At 63.0% G+C, this 16,145-nt stretch overlaps 2 protein-coding genes across 2 annotated transcripts; one reads left to right on the forward strand and one right to left on the reverse strand.

Annotated features, from left to right (window-relative positions):
- The first annotated feature begins 1,010 nt into the window (after positions 1 to 1,010).
- Positions 1,011 to 13,886, forward strand: LOC117641498 (protein obstructor-E-like). The gene is made up of 5 exons (XM_034378874.1): positions 1,011 to 1,149; positions 9,531 to 9,740; positions 9,832 to 10,020; positions 10,186 to 10,399; positions 12,847 to 13,886. The coding sequence occupies exons 1-5, from the start codon at positions 1,107 to 1,109 to the stop codon at positions 12,899 to 12,901; spliced, it is 711 nt and encodes a 236-aa protein (XP_034234765.1). The 5' UTR covers positions 1,011 to 1,106; the 3' UTR covers positions 12,902 to 13,886.
- A 136-nt stretch (positions 13,887 to 14,022) lies between these two features.
- On the reverse strand, positions 14,023 to 14,987 carry LOC117641499 (putative gustatory receptor 28b). Its single transcript, XM_034378875.1, has 2 exons — positions 14,756 to 14,987; positions 14,023 to 14,538 (listed from the first exon to the last, which is right to left on the reverse strand). The coding sequence occupies exons 1-2, from the start codon at positions 14,975 to 14,977 to the stop codon at positions 14,293 to 14,295; spliced, it is 468 nt and encodes a 155-aa protein (XP_034234766.1). The 5' UTR covers positions 14,978 to 14,987; the 3' UTR covers positions 14,023 to 14,292.
- Positions 14,988 to 16,145: the final 1,158 nt, after the last annotated feature.

The raw sequence follows: 16,145 nt of genomic DNA on the forward strand, positions 1-16,145 counted from the left end.
AGGACCGTCAGGCGACGCCGCGGCAATGGCCGCAACCACCAAACGCGGCAAATTTGGCAAATCGCTTGAGAAAGAGCCACGTGGCAGCAGCATGGTTCGAGCCGCGGTCCGACACACTGCCTGCTTTGCATTCCGTGAGGGCCTGTCCGAGTGATGAGCATCCGTTGCATCCCCCCCCCCCGTCCCTTTCTGGAGGTGCCGCACGTCCGTACGCCTCGCGGGGACGTGAACCCCAAACCAATGGGAGCGACGCGCATCGGACCGCTGCACTGTTCGAGGTTCGAGACCGAAGCCGTGGAAAGGAAGACGGAATGCCTCGAGTTTCGACCGTTGACACAAAATTGTGGATAGTTGGAAACGATCGACATCCAGCAGGAATCGAACACAACGACTATCGGTCAGAGCAAGCCGTACAACGTGCACTCTGCGCAGCGTTGAAGGAATGGGCTCGGCGAATCGAACTCAACTGTTGGCAACCATGTCCTGCCAACACACTGTCGCCGAGTCGCCACCGGGCATCGTGTGTATTTGGACACTTTTGCAGAAAACATTTCCCTGTTTGTTTTCAAGTTTTCCAGTACATCGATGGAAACTTTTAATGGATTGCAACCTGTGTACTATCGACAAAATGTTGTCGAGAACGCTCGCTAAGTGGCAGCGTTGGTGGTCACAGCAACTAACCAGACCGCTTTGGTTTTCATTTCCAACTAACGTCGCTGTTTACGGGGAAGAACAGCATCGAACCCTTGGCCGGTGGGGGCGGGCCGGGGGCGGGCGGCGGGGGCGGGGGCGGGCGGGGGCGGGCCGGGGGCGGGCCGGGGGCGGGCCGGGGGCGGGCCGGGGGCGGGCCGGGGGCGGGCCGGGGGCGGGCCGGGGGCGGGCCGGGGGCAGCCGGCGTGTGGTTCGCGACTCGGCCGCGGGGAGCGCCACTGCCGTTGCCGCCGCCGCTGCCGCGCCGTGTCGGCCGCACGGCCGTGTTGTGGTGGTGGTCGGGGCAGTCGCCCCTGGAGGCTTGGCGGCGCGGCGGGCGGCGCGGCGGGACTGGGGCCTGCACTATAAAGGGCGGTGCGCCTTGGACCGGGTAGCAGTCAGTCTGATCCACCGCCATGAAGAGCATCGTGCTAGTGTTTTCCGCCTGCGTGGCCGTCGGTACGTACTACCGAATAGTGTCCAGTGCAGCCAGTGCAGCCAGTGCAGCAGTGCAGCGCACAGTGCATCATCCTCTTTGGTCGTGCGAGTGCGACCCGCGCCGCCACCCGCGCAACGCCGTTCACCTGTGCCACCTGTGCCACCTGCGGACTCTATGGATATATTCAGCCGCCAGTGCTGCCAAGTGTTACCTCGATCTTTGTTTGCCGTCAAAGTGGTGTTGTTGTTGTTGTTGACGTACTACCTTCGCTTCAGTGTTGTTGATGTCGAAGTGCTCGCTTCAGTAAACTGTCGTGTTGAAAACATGTGAACGAGTAGAATTAATCATCTTGGGGAGAAAAATGACCTCTTCAACTCTGAAGAGAGGGGGAAGGGGGCGGAAGAAATGCTATAAAATTATCTTTATTGTTTGACTTTTCGGTTTTTATTTGCTTTTATTGTTTTTTACTGTGGATTGATTGTTTTGGCATTTGTGCCATCAGCCACATAAAAGTCCAGTTAAATTTTCAATGTCCTTATTAAAATTTCAAATGAATGGCCTGTATATGCGGGGTAACAATGATGAGGCCTTGCAACACCTCGAGGCGGGAACTGTAGCTTGTTGGAGAAGGCGGTGAGCCTGGTCGTGGGTGTGCTCCAGTGTGCTCCAGTGTGCTCCCCGACACTCGAAATGGGCCCCTGCTTTGCCTGCTTCGCCTCCACGGTGAAAGCGGAGCGGGCCGTCGGCGCTCCGTGCCGCGCTCCGTTCCCACGGCTGTCTGCACTTCGATATGCACTCCGGGGAAATCGCTTTTCCGCTCGACGCGGACTTTTCTCGCGTCTCATTTCTCCTTCCGTTTGTCGAGAGCTTCTCGCTCGCATGAAGCACGTTCCCTTTCGGGAGAGATCAAGGTCGCCCCAAGGAGAAAGAGAGAGAGAGAGACGATGCTGTGAACTTCAAAGTAGTCCTTGGACTCTTTCTTCTTCTTTCTTCGTCCTCCCCGCCTGCCCGTCATGGCCTGGCACGTTTCACTTTGATGCCGTTTGCGAAGCCAGTCCGCCGGCTAACTCTTGATTTCCTCCATAAAAGCTGACGACAAATAAGGACAGGGTAGAGGAGGGGGAAAAGGGGGGGGGGGGCGATGCCGGTCAGCTCCGAAAATAGCTTTAATCGTGTCCGAGAGTCCGAGCGTCCCAGCCAGTGGGGCAAGGTTGGCGTCGCTTACACTTTCTGGTTCGGGCTGTAAAACGGTCTGTGCTGCAGTCACACGGCTTTTCACTCAAACCTGCATCGGAAATGCGTGAGAAGTAAAAGGGAGGGGGGCATGGACAGAAAGCTCTAGATGCGTCGGGGAAAGGTGCTGCGTCAAGGGACGAGGGGGAGGGGGAGGGGGGCACGGAGAGAGCATTGGCCTGTGTCCGCACCGTGGCGCCATGCCTATCACCTTGCCCGGCACGGCCCGGCACGGCCCGGCACGCCACGTGGACTCGGGTTCAAATCCCGCCATTGTACGGCCGCCCCTTTTTTTGCGAGTATTATTGCAACTTCCTGGTGGAAGTCCCCCCTGCCCCCCCCCCCCCTTTTCCCCTCGCAGTGTCGAAGCGGAAGAAAGTAAGTGCATGTCCATACTTTGCAAGGCGACCCGGTGCAGTGCGTGGCGCGGCGCCGCGCGGGGAGAGCTTCCTGGAATGGGACCATTGGCGGATCAACAAATTGGCCTTCAGTCAATCCGCTTCCTGGGCGGGGCGGGGCGGGGTGGCGCACGTATGTGGAGCGGGGCCCGCCCGAGGGCGCTGGGTGACATCCCCGTCCCCGTCAGTCACGCCAACAGGCGGCCTCCTCGTGGCCCGCTGGCGGGATCTCGCACACTTTCGGTGAAATAGACGGCGTCCCTCGTGGAACTCTGTGGAAACCTGGAAAAGCGTCGCGTCCCCATTGGCCCACCGCTTTGGGGTCGCCGTCGAAATGGCGGTGCCGGGCCCCGGACCCCGGGCCCCGCATCTGCTGGCAGCCGGTTTGGCAGCCCCGCGGCCCCGCGGCCCCAGCATGGGACCGGCCGGGCCGGCCCGGATCGCCGGGGGGGGCGGGGCGGGGCGGGGCGGGGCGGGGCGGGGCGGGGCGGGGCGGGGCGGACGGGTCGCGGCGGGTCGGGCCATCGACATAACCTTGAAAAGGCAGGGCGCAGCGGCGCAGCGCGTCGCGACGCCGGGCGACGCGAGGCGGTGAGGCAGCGACCCTCGCGACCGCAGACACGCGTGTTGAAAGTGAGTCAGCTAGCCAGACGGCGCAGCGCGACGCGTCGCGACGCCGGGCGACGCGAGGCGGTGAGGCAGCGACCCTCGCGACCGCAGACACGCGTGTTGAAAGTGAGTCAGCTAGCCAGACGGCGCAGCGCGACGCGTCGCGACGCCGGGCGACGCGAGGCGGTGAGGCAGCGACCCTCGCGACCGCAGACACGCGTGTTGAAAGTGAGTCAGCTAGCCAGACGGCGCAGCGCGACGCGTCGCGACGCCGGGCGACGCGAGGCGGTGAGGCAGCGACCCTCGCGACCGCAGACACGCGTGTTGAAAGTGAGTCAGCTAGCCAGACGGCGCAGCGCGACGCGTCGCGACGCCGGGCGACGCGAGGCGGTGAGGCAGCGACCCTCGCGACCGCAGACACGCGTGTTGAAAGTGAGTCAGCTAGCCAGACGGCGCAGCGCGACGCGTCGCGACGCCGGGCGACGCGAGGCGGTGAGGCAGCGACCCTCGCGACCGCAGACACGCGTGTTGAAAGTGAGTCAGCTAGCCAGACGGCGCAGCGCGACGCGTCGCGACGCCGGGCGACGCGAGGCGGTGAGGCAGCGACCCTCGCGACCGCAGACACGCGTGTTGAAAGTGAGTCAGCTAGCCAGACGGCGCAGCGCGACGCGTCGCGACGCCGGGCGACGCGAGGCGGTGAGGCAGCGACCCTCGCGACCGCAGACACGCGTGTTGAAAGTGAGTCAGCTAGCCAGACGGCGCAGCGCGACGCGTCGCGACGCCGGGCGACGCGAGGCGGTGAGGCAGCGACCCTCGCGACCGCAGACACGCGTGTTGAAAGTGAGTCAGCTAGCCAGACGGCGCAGCGCGACGCGTCGCGACGCCGGGCGACGCGAGGCGGTGAGGCAGCGACCCTCGCGACCGCAGACACGCGTGTTGAAAGTGAGTCAGCTAGCCAGACGGCGCAGCGCGACGCGTCGCGACGCCGGGCGACGCGAGGCGGTGAGGCAGCGACCCTCGCGACCGCAGACACGCGTGTTGAAAGTGAGTCAGCTAGCCAGACGACGCAGACGACGCAACGCGGCGGCGAGACGCGCCGAGAAGCGCCGAGACGCGACGCGTGAGCCGAATTTAAAGCAGTGATGTCGCAGTCCGAGAGTCCGCCCCGCCGCCGGACTGGACTGGACTGGACTGGGTCCGCTGGATGCGCTCGCACGGTTTCCCAAGAAACTGGCCAGAAAGTCCGCGGGTGGCCCCCGACGGCTCGCCTCCCCGCCCCTGCCGCCCCCCTGGCGGTCCATCGCCACGTACGTGCCAAGTCGTCGACGGCCTGGTGCCAAGGACAAAAGAGACGCCGTTGGAACTTGGAACGCCCCTTGCGCACTCGCTCGCACGCTCCCATAACCTCTGAGGCAACTCGCTCGGTTGGGCTAGGTCGGTTGGCCATGTTGCATCGGCTGCTGCAATAGATGCACCACTTGCATCTGGAAGTCGCCACGCGGAAACTTCCTGCGGGCTGCGGCTGCCTGGCGGCTGCCAGCTGGGCGCCCTCCAAGTCCTCCGCTAGCGGAGCTACGACGGCGAGCTTGTTTGGCTCCCTTTTCGTTTCCGCGGTGGCTGTTCCATGCTGACAGCGCGGCGCAGCGTGGTCCAGCGTCTGGGCTGGCGAGCCTGGCGAGCGTCGTGAGAAATGCAGTCCCCCTAATGCTGAGTCCGGACGCGGTCCTGGCCGGATGCGGTCATGAGGTGATGTGCACCGGCCTTGCTCCTTGCTGCTCCGCACCTCCTGGGCCGCCAGTCCCGAGTCCTGGCTGGGCGCCTCCGCATTCTCAGTAGAAAGTGAATCTGGAGGTTATGTAACCGGTTCAGTGCGGCGGGGCGGGCGCTGCGGGTGGGGCGTGGCGTGTCGGGGCGGGGCGGGGCGGGGCGGAGACACATTGCCCGGGGGCCGTCCTGCAAGGGTGTACACGCCCCGCACCGCCCCACCCCACCACGGTATAGCACGCCGCGAGAACATTTCGTCATGTTGGTTTGTCTTCCGGGTCCTGGCGGCCTGGTCCTCGCGGCCCGTTCCCGACTCGGTCCCCGAGGCCCAATCGAGTCACGACGGTGCACCGCCACACCGCCACGCCGCCACGCCGTCGCCGAGCCGGGTCAACGAGCTGAGTGCGGGCGGTGTGGGCGGTGTGGGCGGTGTGGGCGGTGCGGGCGGTGTGGGCGGTGTGGGCGGTGTGGGCGTTGTGGGCGGTGCGGGCCGGCGAGCCGTCTGGGGCGTTCAGGCGTGTCGACAGTTCGATCGGAGCGGCAGGTCTCATCGAGATATCGATTAGAGGAGTGGGATTTATTTGCATGTTCATCGGTGTGGTAGGGCTTTGTCGAGAGATCGATTAGAGCAGCTGTCTTACTCGAGAGGTCGACCAGAGAGGCGGGCTTCGTCGAGAGGCTCGCCCGTACATTACCGAGAGTGACCGTCCCAGGAGCGGCAAAATTAAAGCGCGCAGTATCAAGGCGGATCGATCACGGAGCCGCGCGCGAGCCGAGTCGCATCGAGAGGAAGGCGCGGGAGGCGCGGGAACCAGGTCCCGTTCGGACGCCTCGCGAGGCCCACTAGCGCGACCCCTCGGAACCCGCGGCGCGCAAACCCAAGGCAAGCCGAAGGTGCGGGCTGCACGCTGTAAGGTCAAGTTGCGTAACACGCACCCCGAGGAGACCGTTGGAGGGGGGAGGAGGAGGGAGGGGACTAGACGTCACCGTTTAATCCCATTCTCATCTGGAGCAGTCGGGTCCTGTATTCACCTCCGACGCCGGGCTCACGCTGAGTCATTGCTCTCACTTTCCTCGGCCCTTGTGTGTGCGTGTGTGTGCGTGTGTGTGTGTGCGTGTCCCCGTCGGACCGATTGGCCTAATTTTGAAAGGTTGTGTATCGTTCGCACGCCGTGCTCGCGTCTGATGGGCGTGTGTTGGGCCGGGGGTGGACGGGGGGGGGGGGTCTGTCCGGCTGTTGAACGGCGGTCCGCGCGGCACTTCCCGGTCCGGCGTTGCGCAACACTGCTACGACCTCAAGCCGCCCCGCCCCGCCCCGCCCCTGTGGTTGTCACGCTTTTGTTACTTGTCTCACTGTACTCTCAGTTTGGGGCGTGTGCGGGCCGCCCGGTCCCGGTCCTCGGCGTGCCGGTCCTCGGTCCCGGTCGTCGTTGGCGTCGTTGGCGTCGCTGGCCACACAATCGCAGTGTCGGCGTGGCGGCCCGGCGGCGCGGCCGCGCGCCGTGCAGCAAGCCGAGCCATTCCTCACGTAATAGTGTCTGGCGCGCGGCCCACAACGTTTACACGTTACGCATGTGGCGTTGGCCACTTTGGCGAGTGTCGCCTCGTATTTATCTTTGTTTTTATATTATTTTTTTTCGTGACTGGCGGTTGCGTTTCCTTCCCCGTTGTTCGCGCGCGAGGTGGCGGCGGCGGTGGCGGCGACGGCGCGGAGGGTGTGGGAGCGGTGTCGCCATGTGGCAGCTGGCTCCTGGAGTCCTGGCTCTGGCGGCGAGGTTCAGCGCTGTCGGAATGCGGGCGGCCGTGCCTTTGATGGTTCGAGTCTTGGAGTTCATCGCATGTTCAATTCGAGGCGCTCGTAACGGCGATTTCGTCACCGGCGGCCGCGCCGTGTCGAGCAGTGCAGTGCCCAGCAGTGGCCCAGTGCAGCCAGCCGCGGCGCGAGGCGAGGCGCGGTGCCACACTTTTCGCGGGACCTTGTCCGGGTCAGCAGCTCGATTACGAGCAGTGCCCTCGTCGCTCTGTCTCCCTCCCACCCCGTCCCACCCCGCGCGACGACCCAAGTGCGACAGAGACGGTGTGACGTGGCCGACGTGGCCAGGGCGGTCCAGTGCCACCAGAGCCGCCGCGGGACTGCGTGGGACAGCGGAACGCAAGGTGCACCTTGCACGTCCGTCACAGACCTGCAGTCTGATTCCAAACGGTGCGCTCGTTCCTCTGTCTCTCCGCCCTACGGGACGCCCCATGAGTGCGAGAGAGAAGCAGTGTTCGGAAAGTGCCTGCAGGGGCCTGGCGCCCGAGTCGTGTGAGCCCCGGGGGAACTGACCTGCCTCAAGGCTGGGACCTGCACTGCACCGCGACGGCCAGGCGGCGAGGCGCGCCGAGGGGCGTGGACGTACAGTAGCCGCGCCGCACCTCGCCGCCAGGCCGCCTGGGTGCATCTCGGCCACATGCACAGCCCCACCGAATCGGAGCCTGCCGAACAATTATCGATGGTTGCGCGGGGTGGGGGTGGGGTGGGGTGGGGCAAATATGTGCACACACACGTCACACCCCGCCCCGCCCCGCCCCGCGAGGAGGTCGGCCACGCTTCGTTTTTAGGTCAGAAAACCGGTTGCTCTTCTCGGAGAGTGGACCGCCTTTTTTTCAAATGAGCATCTCGCGTGTGCGTGCTCCTGCTCAAGTTATTGTGGAAACGCTGGTGGGGTGCGCGCGGTGCGCGTTTCGAGTCCAGGCGACGCACGCCGCCTTCCTCATCCTCGGCATCGGGGCGTCGGCGGGGCGTCGGCCGGGCCGTTTCGAAAGCCTTATCGGCGTGTTTGCATCTCATCGAGGCTCATCCCATCCCAGCCATCGCAGCGCGCCTCGGCCCGGGGCGTAGCGGCGCGGCGCTCGGGGCGCAGGAAGCGTGTCGACATCCAGGACGTCCAGGACCCGGGCCGCGCCAAGCCGCGCTCGCTGCATCGCGGATCGCGGCGAAGCGCTGCGAAGCGAAGCGTGTCGAGAAATGGGTCGCGTCTCCGGCTGTCATAGAGGGCGCCGCACCGCGCCGCCTGGATCAACCAACGCCTTGCACGAATAACAAACACGCCTTGCACAACGGCCCGCGCACCGCCTTCTCGCGTGTGGCTTGCTTGGGCTTGGCGCGGCTCGGCGCGGCTCGTCGTAGCGGGGCGCGGCTTGTCGCGACAAGGCGGTGGGTGGCGTGACGAAACGTCGCGTGCCGGCCGCGCGGCAACACGCGGCGCGCAGCTCGGCGCAGAGCGAGGCGCCGCCGCCTCCGTGCCCAAATCGGCACGCCGCCGCGCCGCACTAACTGGATGGGGCTCCGGAGGAGAGCGAGAGAGTGCATAGTCCTGCACCTCACTTCGGCCGCGTGTTGCCGTGCCACCGTGCCGCCGTGCCGCCGTGCCGCCGTGCCCGCGGCGAGGATCCACAATGGCACTGACGTCGTGCCGAATCGCGCCGGTTTCGTCACCCCGCGTCTCCGCGCCGCGCCCCGCCTCGCCGTGCCGCCGATTTGGGGACAGCGGCGCTACCTAGCTAGCGCTGCTAGCGAGTCGCTGGAGCAGGAAGCCGCCCGCCGCGCCCGGCACGCCTAGAGGCACGCCCAGAGGCACGCCCTGCTGGGGCTGGGGCTGGGGCTGGGGCGCCGCAAGCACTACACTGCCATGCTGAGACGCGGTGCCGCGCGGTGCGCCAGTTCCTGGGCGCCCACACTGCCAAAGCCCAGAGCCGCCCCTCCCCGCCGAAAAGGGGATTTCGTCAAGCCGATCCGCGGACTGACGGCCCGGCGGCCTGACGGCGACTGCGACGTGTGTAGTCCGGTCTCGCTGCACCGCCACGGCGCGGCCCCGCGGCCCCGCGGCCCCGCCCCGCCACGGCGCTGCCCGCTGCCGTTTAGGAGTGGGGTTGCGCAAAAGCCGCGGGTCGAGTCCGAGTCCTCTTCGAGCCGCACCGCACGGTTTGACGACCGCCTGGCTGGGCGGCCGGTGGCGGCGGTGGCCGCGCGTTCGGTTCAATCGGAGGATGGCCGGCCGTTCACCGTGACACGCTTCATGTCGGCGACGGCGACTCGGAGACCCGCACGCCGGGCGAAGCGCGAAGCAGGCTGTGGCGGGTGCTGGTGAAAGTGGCGGCGGTGGCTGCAAAGTCCGGCGAAGCCACCGCCACCGCCGCACTCGTTGTTTCCATTTATAGCCGTCCAGAGCTCCAGAGCGCGCTGCCATCGATAGGCCAGGCCGACTCGGTGCACTCTGTTGACTCTGTTACGCGATTGGGGCGTAGGGGAAAAAGAGGCTCGATGTCTCTCCTTGTCGCACTCGCTGGCTGGCTGGCTGCCTTTTTGTAAAAACTGTCGGAACTCGCCGTGCCTGACTGTCTTTGTCTTCCCGCAGCGCTGGGGCAGGAGAGCTTCAAATGCCCGGACGACTACGGCTTCTACCCCCACGGCGTGTCGTGCGACAAGTACTGGAAGTGCGACAACGGCGTAGCGGAACTCAAAACTTGCGGCAACGGACTGGCCTTCGACGCCAGCGACGACAAGTTCCTCACTGAGAACTGCGACTACCTCCACAACGTCGACTGCGGAGACCGCTCTCAGCTCGGTGAGTCACCCAAGACAACAAAAATACTCGTCTCAAGAACCCACACTCGTGTCGGGGATGTTTGGATTGTAAACGTTGGTTCCCCCTGCAGAGCCCGCCATCGGCACCCCTCACTGCCCGCGCCTGTACGGCATCTTCGCCGACGAGAAGAAGTGCGACACCTTCTGGAACTGCTGGAACGGCGAGGCCTCCAGGTACCAGTGCTCCCCCGGCCTGGCGTACGACAGGGAGGCGCGAGTCTGCATGTGGGCCGACAAGGTCCCCGAGTGCAAGAACGAAGGTGAGTGCCGGTTTCAGAGCGCCTGCCGCGGTGCGGGTGGGCCGTCCCGCTGCACCGGCGTGTTGAGCGGGCCTGCCTACCCGCCGTCGCGCAGGCGCTCGCTGCGCCTTGACTTCCCTCCGCCGGCCGTACTGACGCCATGCTCCGCCATGCCCCGCCCCGCAGAGGTCGCCAACGGCTTCGCCTGCCCCGCTCCCGGTGAGATCGCCGGCGCCGGCGGTTCCTTCTCCCGCCACGCGCACCCCGAGGACTGCCGCAAGTACTACATCTGCATGGAGGGCGTCGCCCGCGAGTACGGCTGCCCCATCGGCACCGTCTTCAAGATCGGCGACTCCGAGGGCTCCGGCGTGTGCGAAGACCCCGAGGACGTTCCCGGCTGGTGAGTTGAAGACCGCCCCTTTCTTAGGGAGTGACTGACAGCGACACTGACGACGGCCATGCCCACACTGCGCACCCCTGGCGAGCCGGGAGGGTGTCCCGGTGGCCCTGGTGGTCGCGGTGGCCCCCGGTGTCCTGGTGACGCAATGTGGCGCGCAGGGCGGCCATGTAACCGCGATGACAACAATCGTGCTTTCCATTGAGCGGACCAGAGCAGCGGCGTGCCTCCAATGCCCGTGACGCCCGCGGCTCGGCGCGGCCCAGGGCCATGCCTGCCATGCCTGGCACGCCACGCCACTGGGTGGCGCCGCGCCGGGGTGGCACTGGGTCGCCACTGATTAGAAAGTTGAGATAACGCCACCACTGCGGTAGCAGTGCACGCTCGAATGGACCCGGATCACTAACAAAGACAATTTCGTCCTTTTTTTACTCACTTACGTTACTTTGGACCATCAATTCAATGTGAACAACTTCCCTCCTTAAAAAGACACTCGAATTGTATATTTGTTACCTAATCATTGTTGACGAGAAAACCGGGATCTGCCAACGCCTGCATGTCGGCTTGTTTCTCGCCTTGACCCTTTTTGCCTCCACTGTTGCTGCAGACGCAACATGTTTTGTCGTTCTTGTTTTTTCGGGACAGGAAGCCTTAGACGCTGTTCCCAGTCCCTCCGGCTCGTCTGGAAGTCTTTGCGCATGTGCAGGGCTGCATGGGACGCTTCAATAATACCTTTCCGTGTTTTCGTACTTCCGTACTTCTTGCCAGTCCAGGCTCCCCCACCCACCCCCTCTTCGTGTTCTTTCGATTCCGCCTTGATTCGCGCCAAGTCCGATTACTGGTTGGCGCCGTGCTGTCCCCGGTTGGCAGTGAAGGCACTGAGGGCCACTGCCGTTAACGCGTCATCGCGTCCGGCACACGCTCCCCCGCGTCCGGCCGTAGCGACCGTTGCTCATCCCGACATCACTTCCAAGCCGGCAGTGTGTGGCGGGAGCGATTTCGATTCCGAGGTGTCTGTGTGCAAAGCATGCCATTTCTGGAGACAGCTTGTTGCAACCAACTCTGTCGTGCCCCACAGCGAGGACTACTACGGCGACCTGGACCTGAAGACGATCCGCAAGAGCGAGCTGCTGCAGGGCCTGCAGGGCGCCGGCCAGAGCCGCGCCAACGCCAACCAGCCCGCCCCCGCCCCCAAGGCCGCCGCCGCCAAGCCCAGGCCCGCCGCCCCCGCCAGGCCCGCGCCCCAGTCCAGGCCCGCCACCGCCCAGCCCGGCCAGGGCTTCGACGACTCCGAATAGAGGGAGTGAGAAAGAGAGAGCCCCGACCCAGTGGGACCGAGACAGCGTCGTGTGATGCGAGGACTCAGTGTGCCGCCATGTGCTTCAGTGTGTGTGCGTGTGTGTGAATGTGTGTATGTGTGACCGTTGAGAGAGTTGGCCGGCCGTGCCGAGTCGGGCTGAGCCCCAGGCTGGCAGCCTCTGGCAGCCTCTGGCAGCCCCAGGGCTGTGCCGAGCCGAGCCGAGCGGGGCCAGCCGAGCCATGCCGCGGCAGGCGGCGCCGAGCCGGGCCGGGATGCCCGCGCGAGAGTACCTGTGATGGGTGCGACCCTACCGGGCCGCCCCGAACGCCGCTGGGCATGTCAGCGACCAGTGGCGCTAATTTAATGACCAACCCGTACAAACTGAACGTTTATAATAAAATGAGAGAAAAGCCCAAAAAATTGTCCGCGGACGAGGTTCACTCAGATTTGTTGATGTTGTATGTGTTGCGCCGTGTTTCCCCCATCCCCTTTTTTGTTATTGTCATGCTGAAAATGAAATATATATCTGTGTGATTCCTTCTTTTTAAAAAGAAACTTTTTACTTCTTCCTTTCCGTTGCATGGCGTTGGGCTGTAAACTTGAACATACAGCTGTACAGACTTTTTTGTTGTTAATGCTGCTCTATGCACGCTGCACGATATCTTTTCCTCCATGCTGTTTGCAAATACTTTGCGGGGAAGGTCTTCAAGGCAGAGCTCAGCGTTAAAAAGACACGACATTTATTGAAATCGACTTCGACGCATTTACAGGACTATAATAACGATAACAACCACAATCACAAAATACATCAAACAAGGCAGACACAATTACATCTATAATTTGTCGTGAGATAAGTCAGTATGTCTAAATTACAGTAGTCCACGGACATGATCACAGACGAATTCGTGGACAGGAAATAGACGATCAGGAACCTTTGAAACCTGCGACGGCAATGTTTCCCGAAGGACAACATGGTGGGTTTCGCCCCGCCGGAAGGACGCCTCTGGCGCACTGCAAGGCTGACGGGACGCGACGGGACGGACACCGCGACGACCCCTCCCTGTGAATCTAGTTTCTTTCTGAAACCAGCCGTGCGTCACATCGAGACACGCACTTTATACTCAGTCCTGGTTTTCTTGTTCCCCCGCAGCGAGGACTACTACGGAAAGCTGGATCTGAAAGCTCTGAGGAAACTGGGGTACTAGATCGCGTCGCTGCCATCGCAGGAGCGACATCTTCATCCACAACAACAACGACAACAACAACATCCCCTCGGCGGTACCCGTCTCCGCCACGACTGCATACCGGCTGCCCAACTCTCCCGCCCAGCCTGTACCACTCCTTTTTAATATATTCCCTTTGCAAAACCCCGCGCCTCGAGCGACCGCCGCCGGCCAGCGTTGCAAAAGCTGACACGTCCAATTTGGTGAACTGACGACACGGCGGCGTCGCGGCGTCGCGGCCTCAGGCGACTACCAGCCCGACAGGTCGTGGAGGAACCCACCCAGTTCACCGCCAAACGCCTCAGTTTTCATCATTATTATTGTTTTTCTACAGTTTGTTTTTTATAATTTAGTTTCGTTTAGTCCCTTTTTTTGCTCAAGGCGCCAAACTGCGCTCTTGCAAGCAGAAAGCCTGAAAAATACGCTCACTCATGGGTTTTATGCATGCGCCCAAAATGCGCGGGAGGGATGAGTACAACTGTCACTTTATCAGACAGTCTTGTGCGGCAAAAAGCTTTAAAAACTATAGTCTTACATACTATCTAACTAGTGGGTACATAGATTTAAAACTGCACAGAACTCTGTGACTGAAAGCCATAAACGCCATACAAGTGAAATAGCCATTCTAGTAGCCTCGGGAGCAAATTAAAATATATAAAAGCCATAAGCGAAAATGCAAGTGAGCAGTGACAAGAAAAACATATTCTGTTTGTCACGAGTGAGTCTCTTTTACCTAAATGAGTGTTAGAGTGCGTGCGCGCGTGTGTGTGTGTGTGTGTGAGAGAGAGAGAGAGAGAGAGAGAGAGAGAGAGAGAGAGATAGAGAGAGAGTGAATGAGTGAGTGAGTAGCATGTGCAAATGTGTGCCAGTGTAATAGACTCCTCAAGTGTGACGCCAAGCCTGTAATTTATAAGACCACCTCCGAGAGGTGTAAAACAACGTTAAAAATAAATCTTTTTGTAATTTATACCCTTTTTCCTCAGTCCAATACCCCCACTGTGGCGTGCGCAAAAGGTTTTTTTTTTTTCAAGGGAGGCCTTGATGTTTGCCTACTTTTAGGCGGAATGTGTTGCAATTTACGTACCTTCCAGACGCTAGCGACAAAAGGGGTTCCTACCCCCCCCCCATACCTTCCCGTTTAGCACACGCCTGTACCCGCAGCAGGTACCACCCCGCGATGCGACACCTGGGCCCCCCACAATCCGGCCCAAGCCTATCTCAGTGTCTACTGATATACCCCACTCCATGTCCGTCCCCTCGACACGGAGTATCTCCTGCGAACTGCCGCCCGAGGGAAAAAAGGGGGGCTGAACAGCTCGGTAAATACCCGGCACCACGGCGAGGCGTGTGGCCTCCGCCCAGGTGAGTCTACCCTAGCCCTCGCTGGCCATGGTGGTGTTGGGCTTGGCGCGGTTGCTGCCGCTGCCGGGGAACTGCAGCATGATGACGAGGTAGGTGGTGACGGTGCCCACGGCGCCCTGGATCATGCTGTAGTCGAGGTACATGAGGCCGCACGCGGACAGGCGCGTGGGCAGGCGCACCAGCTGCAGCGAGAAGTCCTGCAGCTCCTCGACCAGGCGCTCGCTCAGCCGCCGGTGCACCAGGCCCCGCTGCAGGATCTGTCGGCAACGAGGCGCAAGACTGCAAGGTAGCAGGTTCAAATACCAGCGAGGTTTTTCCTTTCGCCAGCGCCAGTGACCTTTGACTCGACGCAACTTCGACGTGGGCATGCCCTTTCGTAAAAATGAGTCCGCAAACGGAATCCCGATTCCCTCGATGCCCGGGGCCGGGGCCCGGGGCGTCCATAAATCGTAACGCAGTCCGCGGTGTACTCACCTCGCCCATGCGCTGGGCCTCCTGGCGCACCATGTTGCCCGACGTGAGCACCAGGTACATGACGAGGACGTGGATGGTGCCGATGAGCAGGCCCGCCACGTCCACCGAGATGCGCGCCAGCAGGATGTACAGCATGGTGGTGTAGTCGAGCAGCGTGCTGAGCAGCACGAGCAGCATCTGGGGGCCGTACGCCGACTGCAGGTAGCCGCTGATGACGTGCATCTTGTGGTGCAGCAGGCGCAGCTCGCGCACCGTCTCCAGCGAGGCGGCCTCCACGTCGGGGTGCAGGGGCGGCTGGCGCAGCGGGTTGGCCGCGTCGCCCAGTCGGCTCCACATCTCCAGGGTCTGCGGCGTCAGCCCGGCGGAGACGGGGCCCAGCATGGTCAGCAGGCGCTCGTTGGCGGACACCAGCTGCGGCAAAGGAGCTCGTTCAGGCCCGCGGACACCTCGGCGACGACGAGGGCCCCTCCAGTGCACGCACCTGCAGCGACAGCGCGTGCGCCTGGTTGGCGAACTGCATGCACGACAGGTGCAGGAAGGGGCGCGACACCGCGTACGCGCGGAAGCAGAAGGAGATGGCCATCTCGGAGCTGGGCTCCTCGAAGCAGAAGTGGAAGACGGCGAAGGCCACGGACACGGACGCCCACAGCAGCAGCTGCAAGCGGACACGGCGTTACACGGCGTTACACGGCGTTACACGGCGCGAGCAGGCCGGATCTAGAGCAGCGGTTCTCAACCTTTCCGCGGTTTGCGACGCCACAGAGAAAATCTGGCGACACTAAAATACTTTTTCGCGGTCCCAAGGCTGAGAACCCTTGCCAGTGTACTGGGCCGGGGCGGGGCGGCCGGGACGAGGACCTGCACGACGATCCAGATGCGCGCGTTGCGGGTGCGGGACGGCGTCATGGTCTGCGTCTCCTCCTCGCAGTCCAGCAGCCCCTCCAGGCTGTCGATGGCGGCGCGCGTGGACCACAGGGTGGCCAGCTGCACCAGCACCGCCACCGTGGCCTGCCAACACACGCTCATTGACTCGGCGTCCGCGCCACTCGAAACAACATTCCATCCTCGGGGGCGTCATGAGGGTGAAATTCAAACTCGGCGCGAAACCTGCTGACAGACCTCGTTGTGTTGTCATTGTTTCCCTCTCTTTCATGTGCGTGTTTGTGCGCTTGGCTCTATTTGGCACGGTCGCCAACGCCGCCGCCTGCGGGTGCAGAATCGACCCACCCCGCCGACGGGGCCCTTGACGTTGACGGCCCGTGGTCACGAGGCGTCACGAGGCGTCACGAGACGTCACGAAACGAAGTACCGCGGCGCGTCACGGCGCGTCACAGCGCGTGGAGTGTGTGAGGGTGCGTTCCGCACTGCTGCCCCGCGCGGGGAAACAAAA

The sequence above is a fragment of the Thrips palmi genome, unplaced genomic scaffold (genome assembly GCF_012932325.1).
Source record: "Thrips palmi isolate BJ-2018 unplaced genomic scaffold, TpBJ-2018v1 HiC_scaffold_15, whole genome shotgun sequence".
Taxonomy (NCBI): domain Eukaryota; kingdom Metazoa; phylum Arthropoda; class Insecta; order Thysanoptera; family Thripidae; genus Thrips; species Thrips palmi.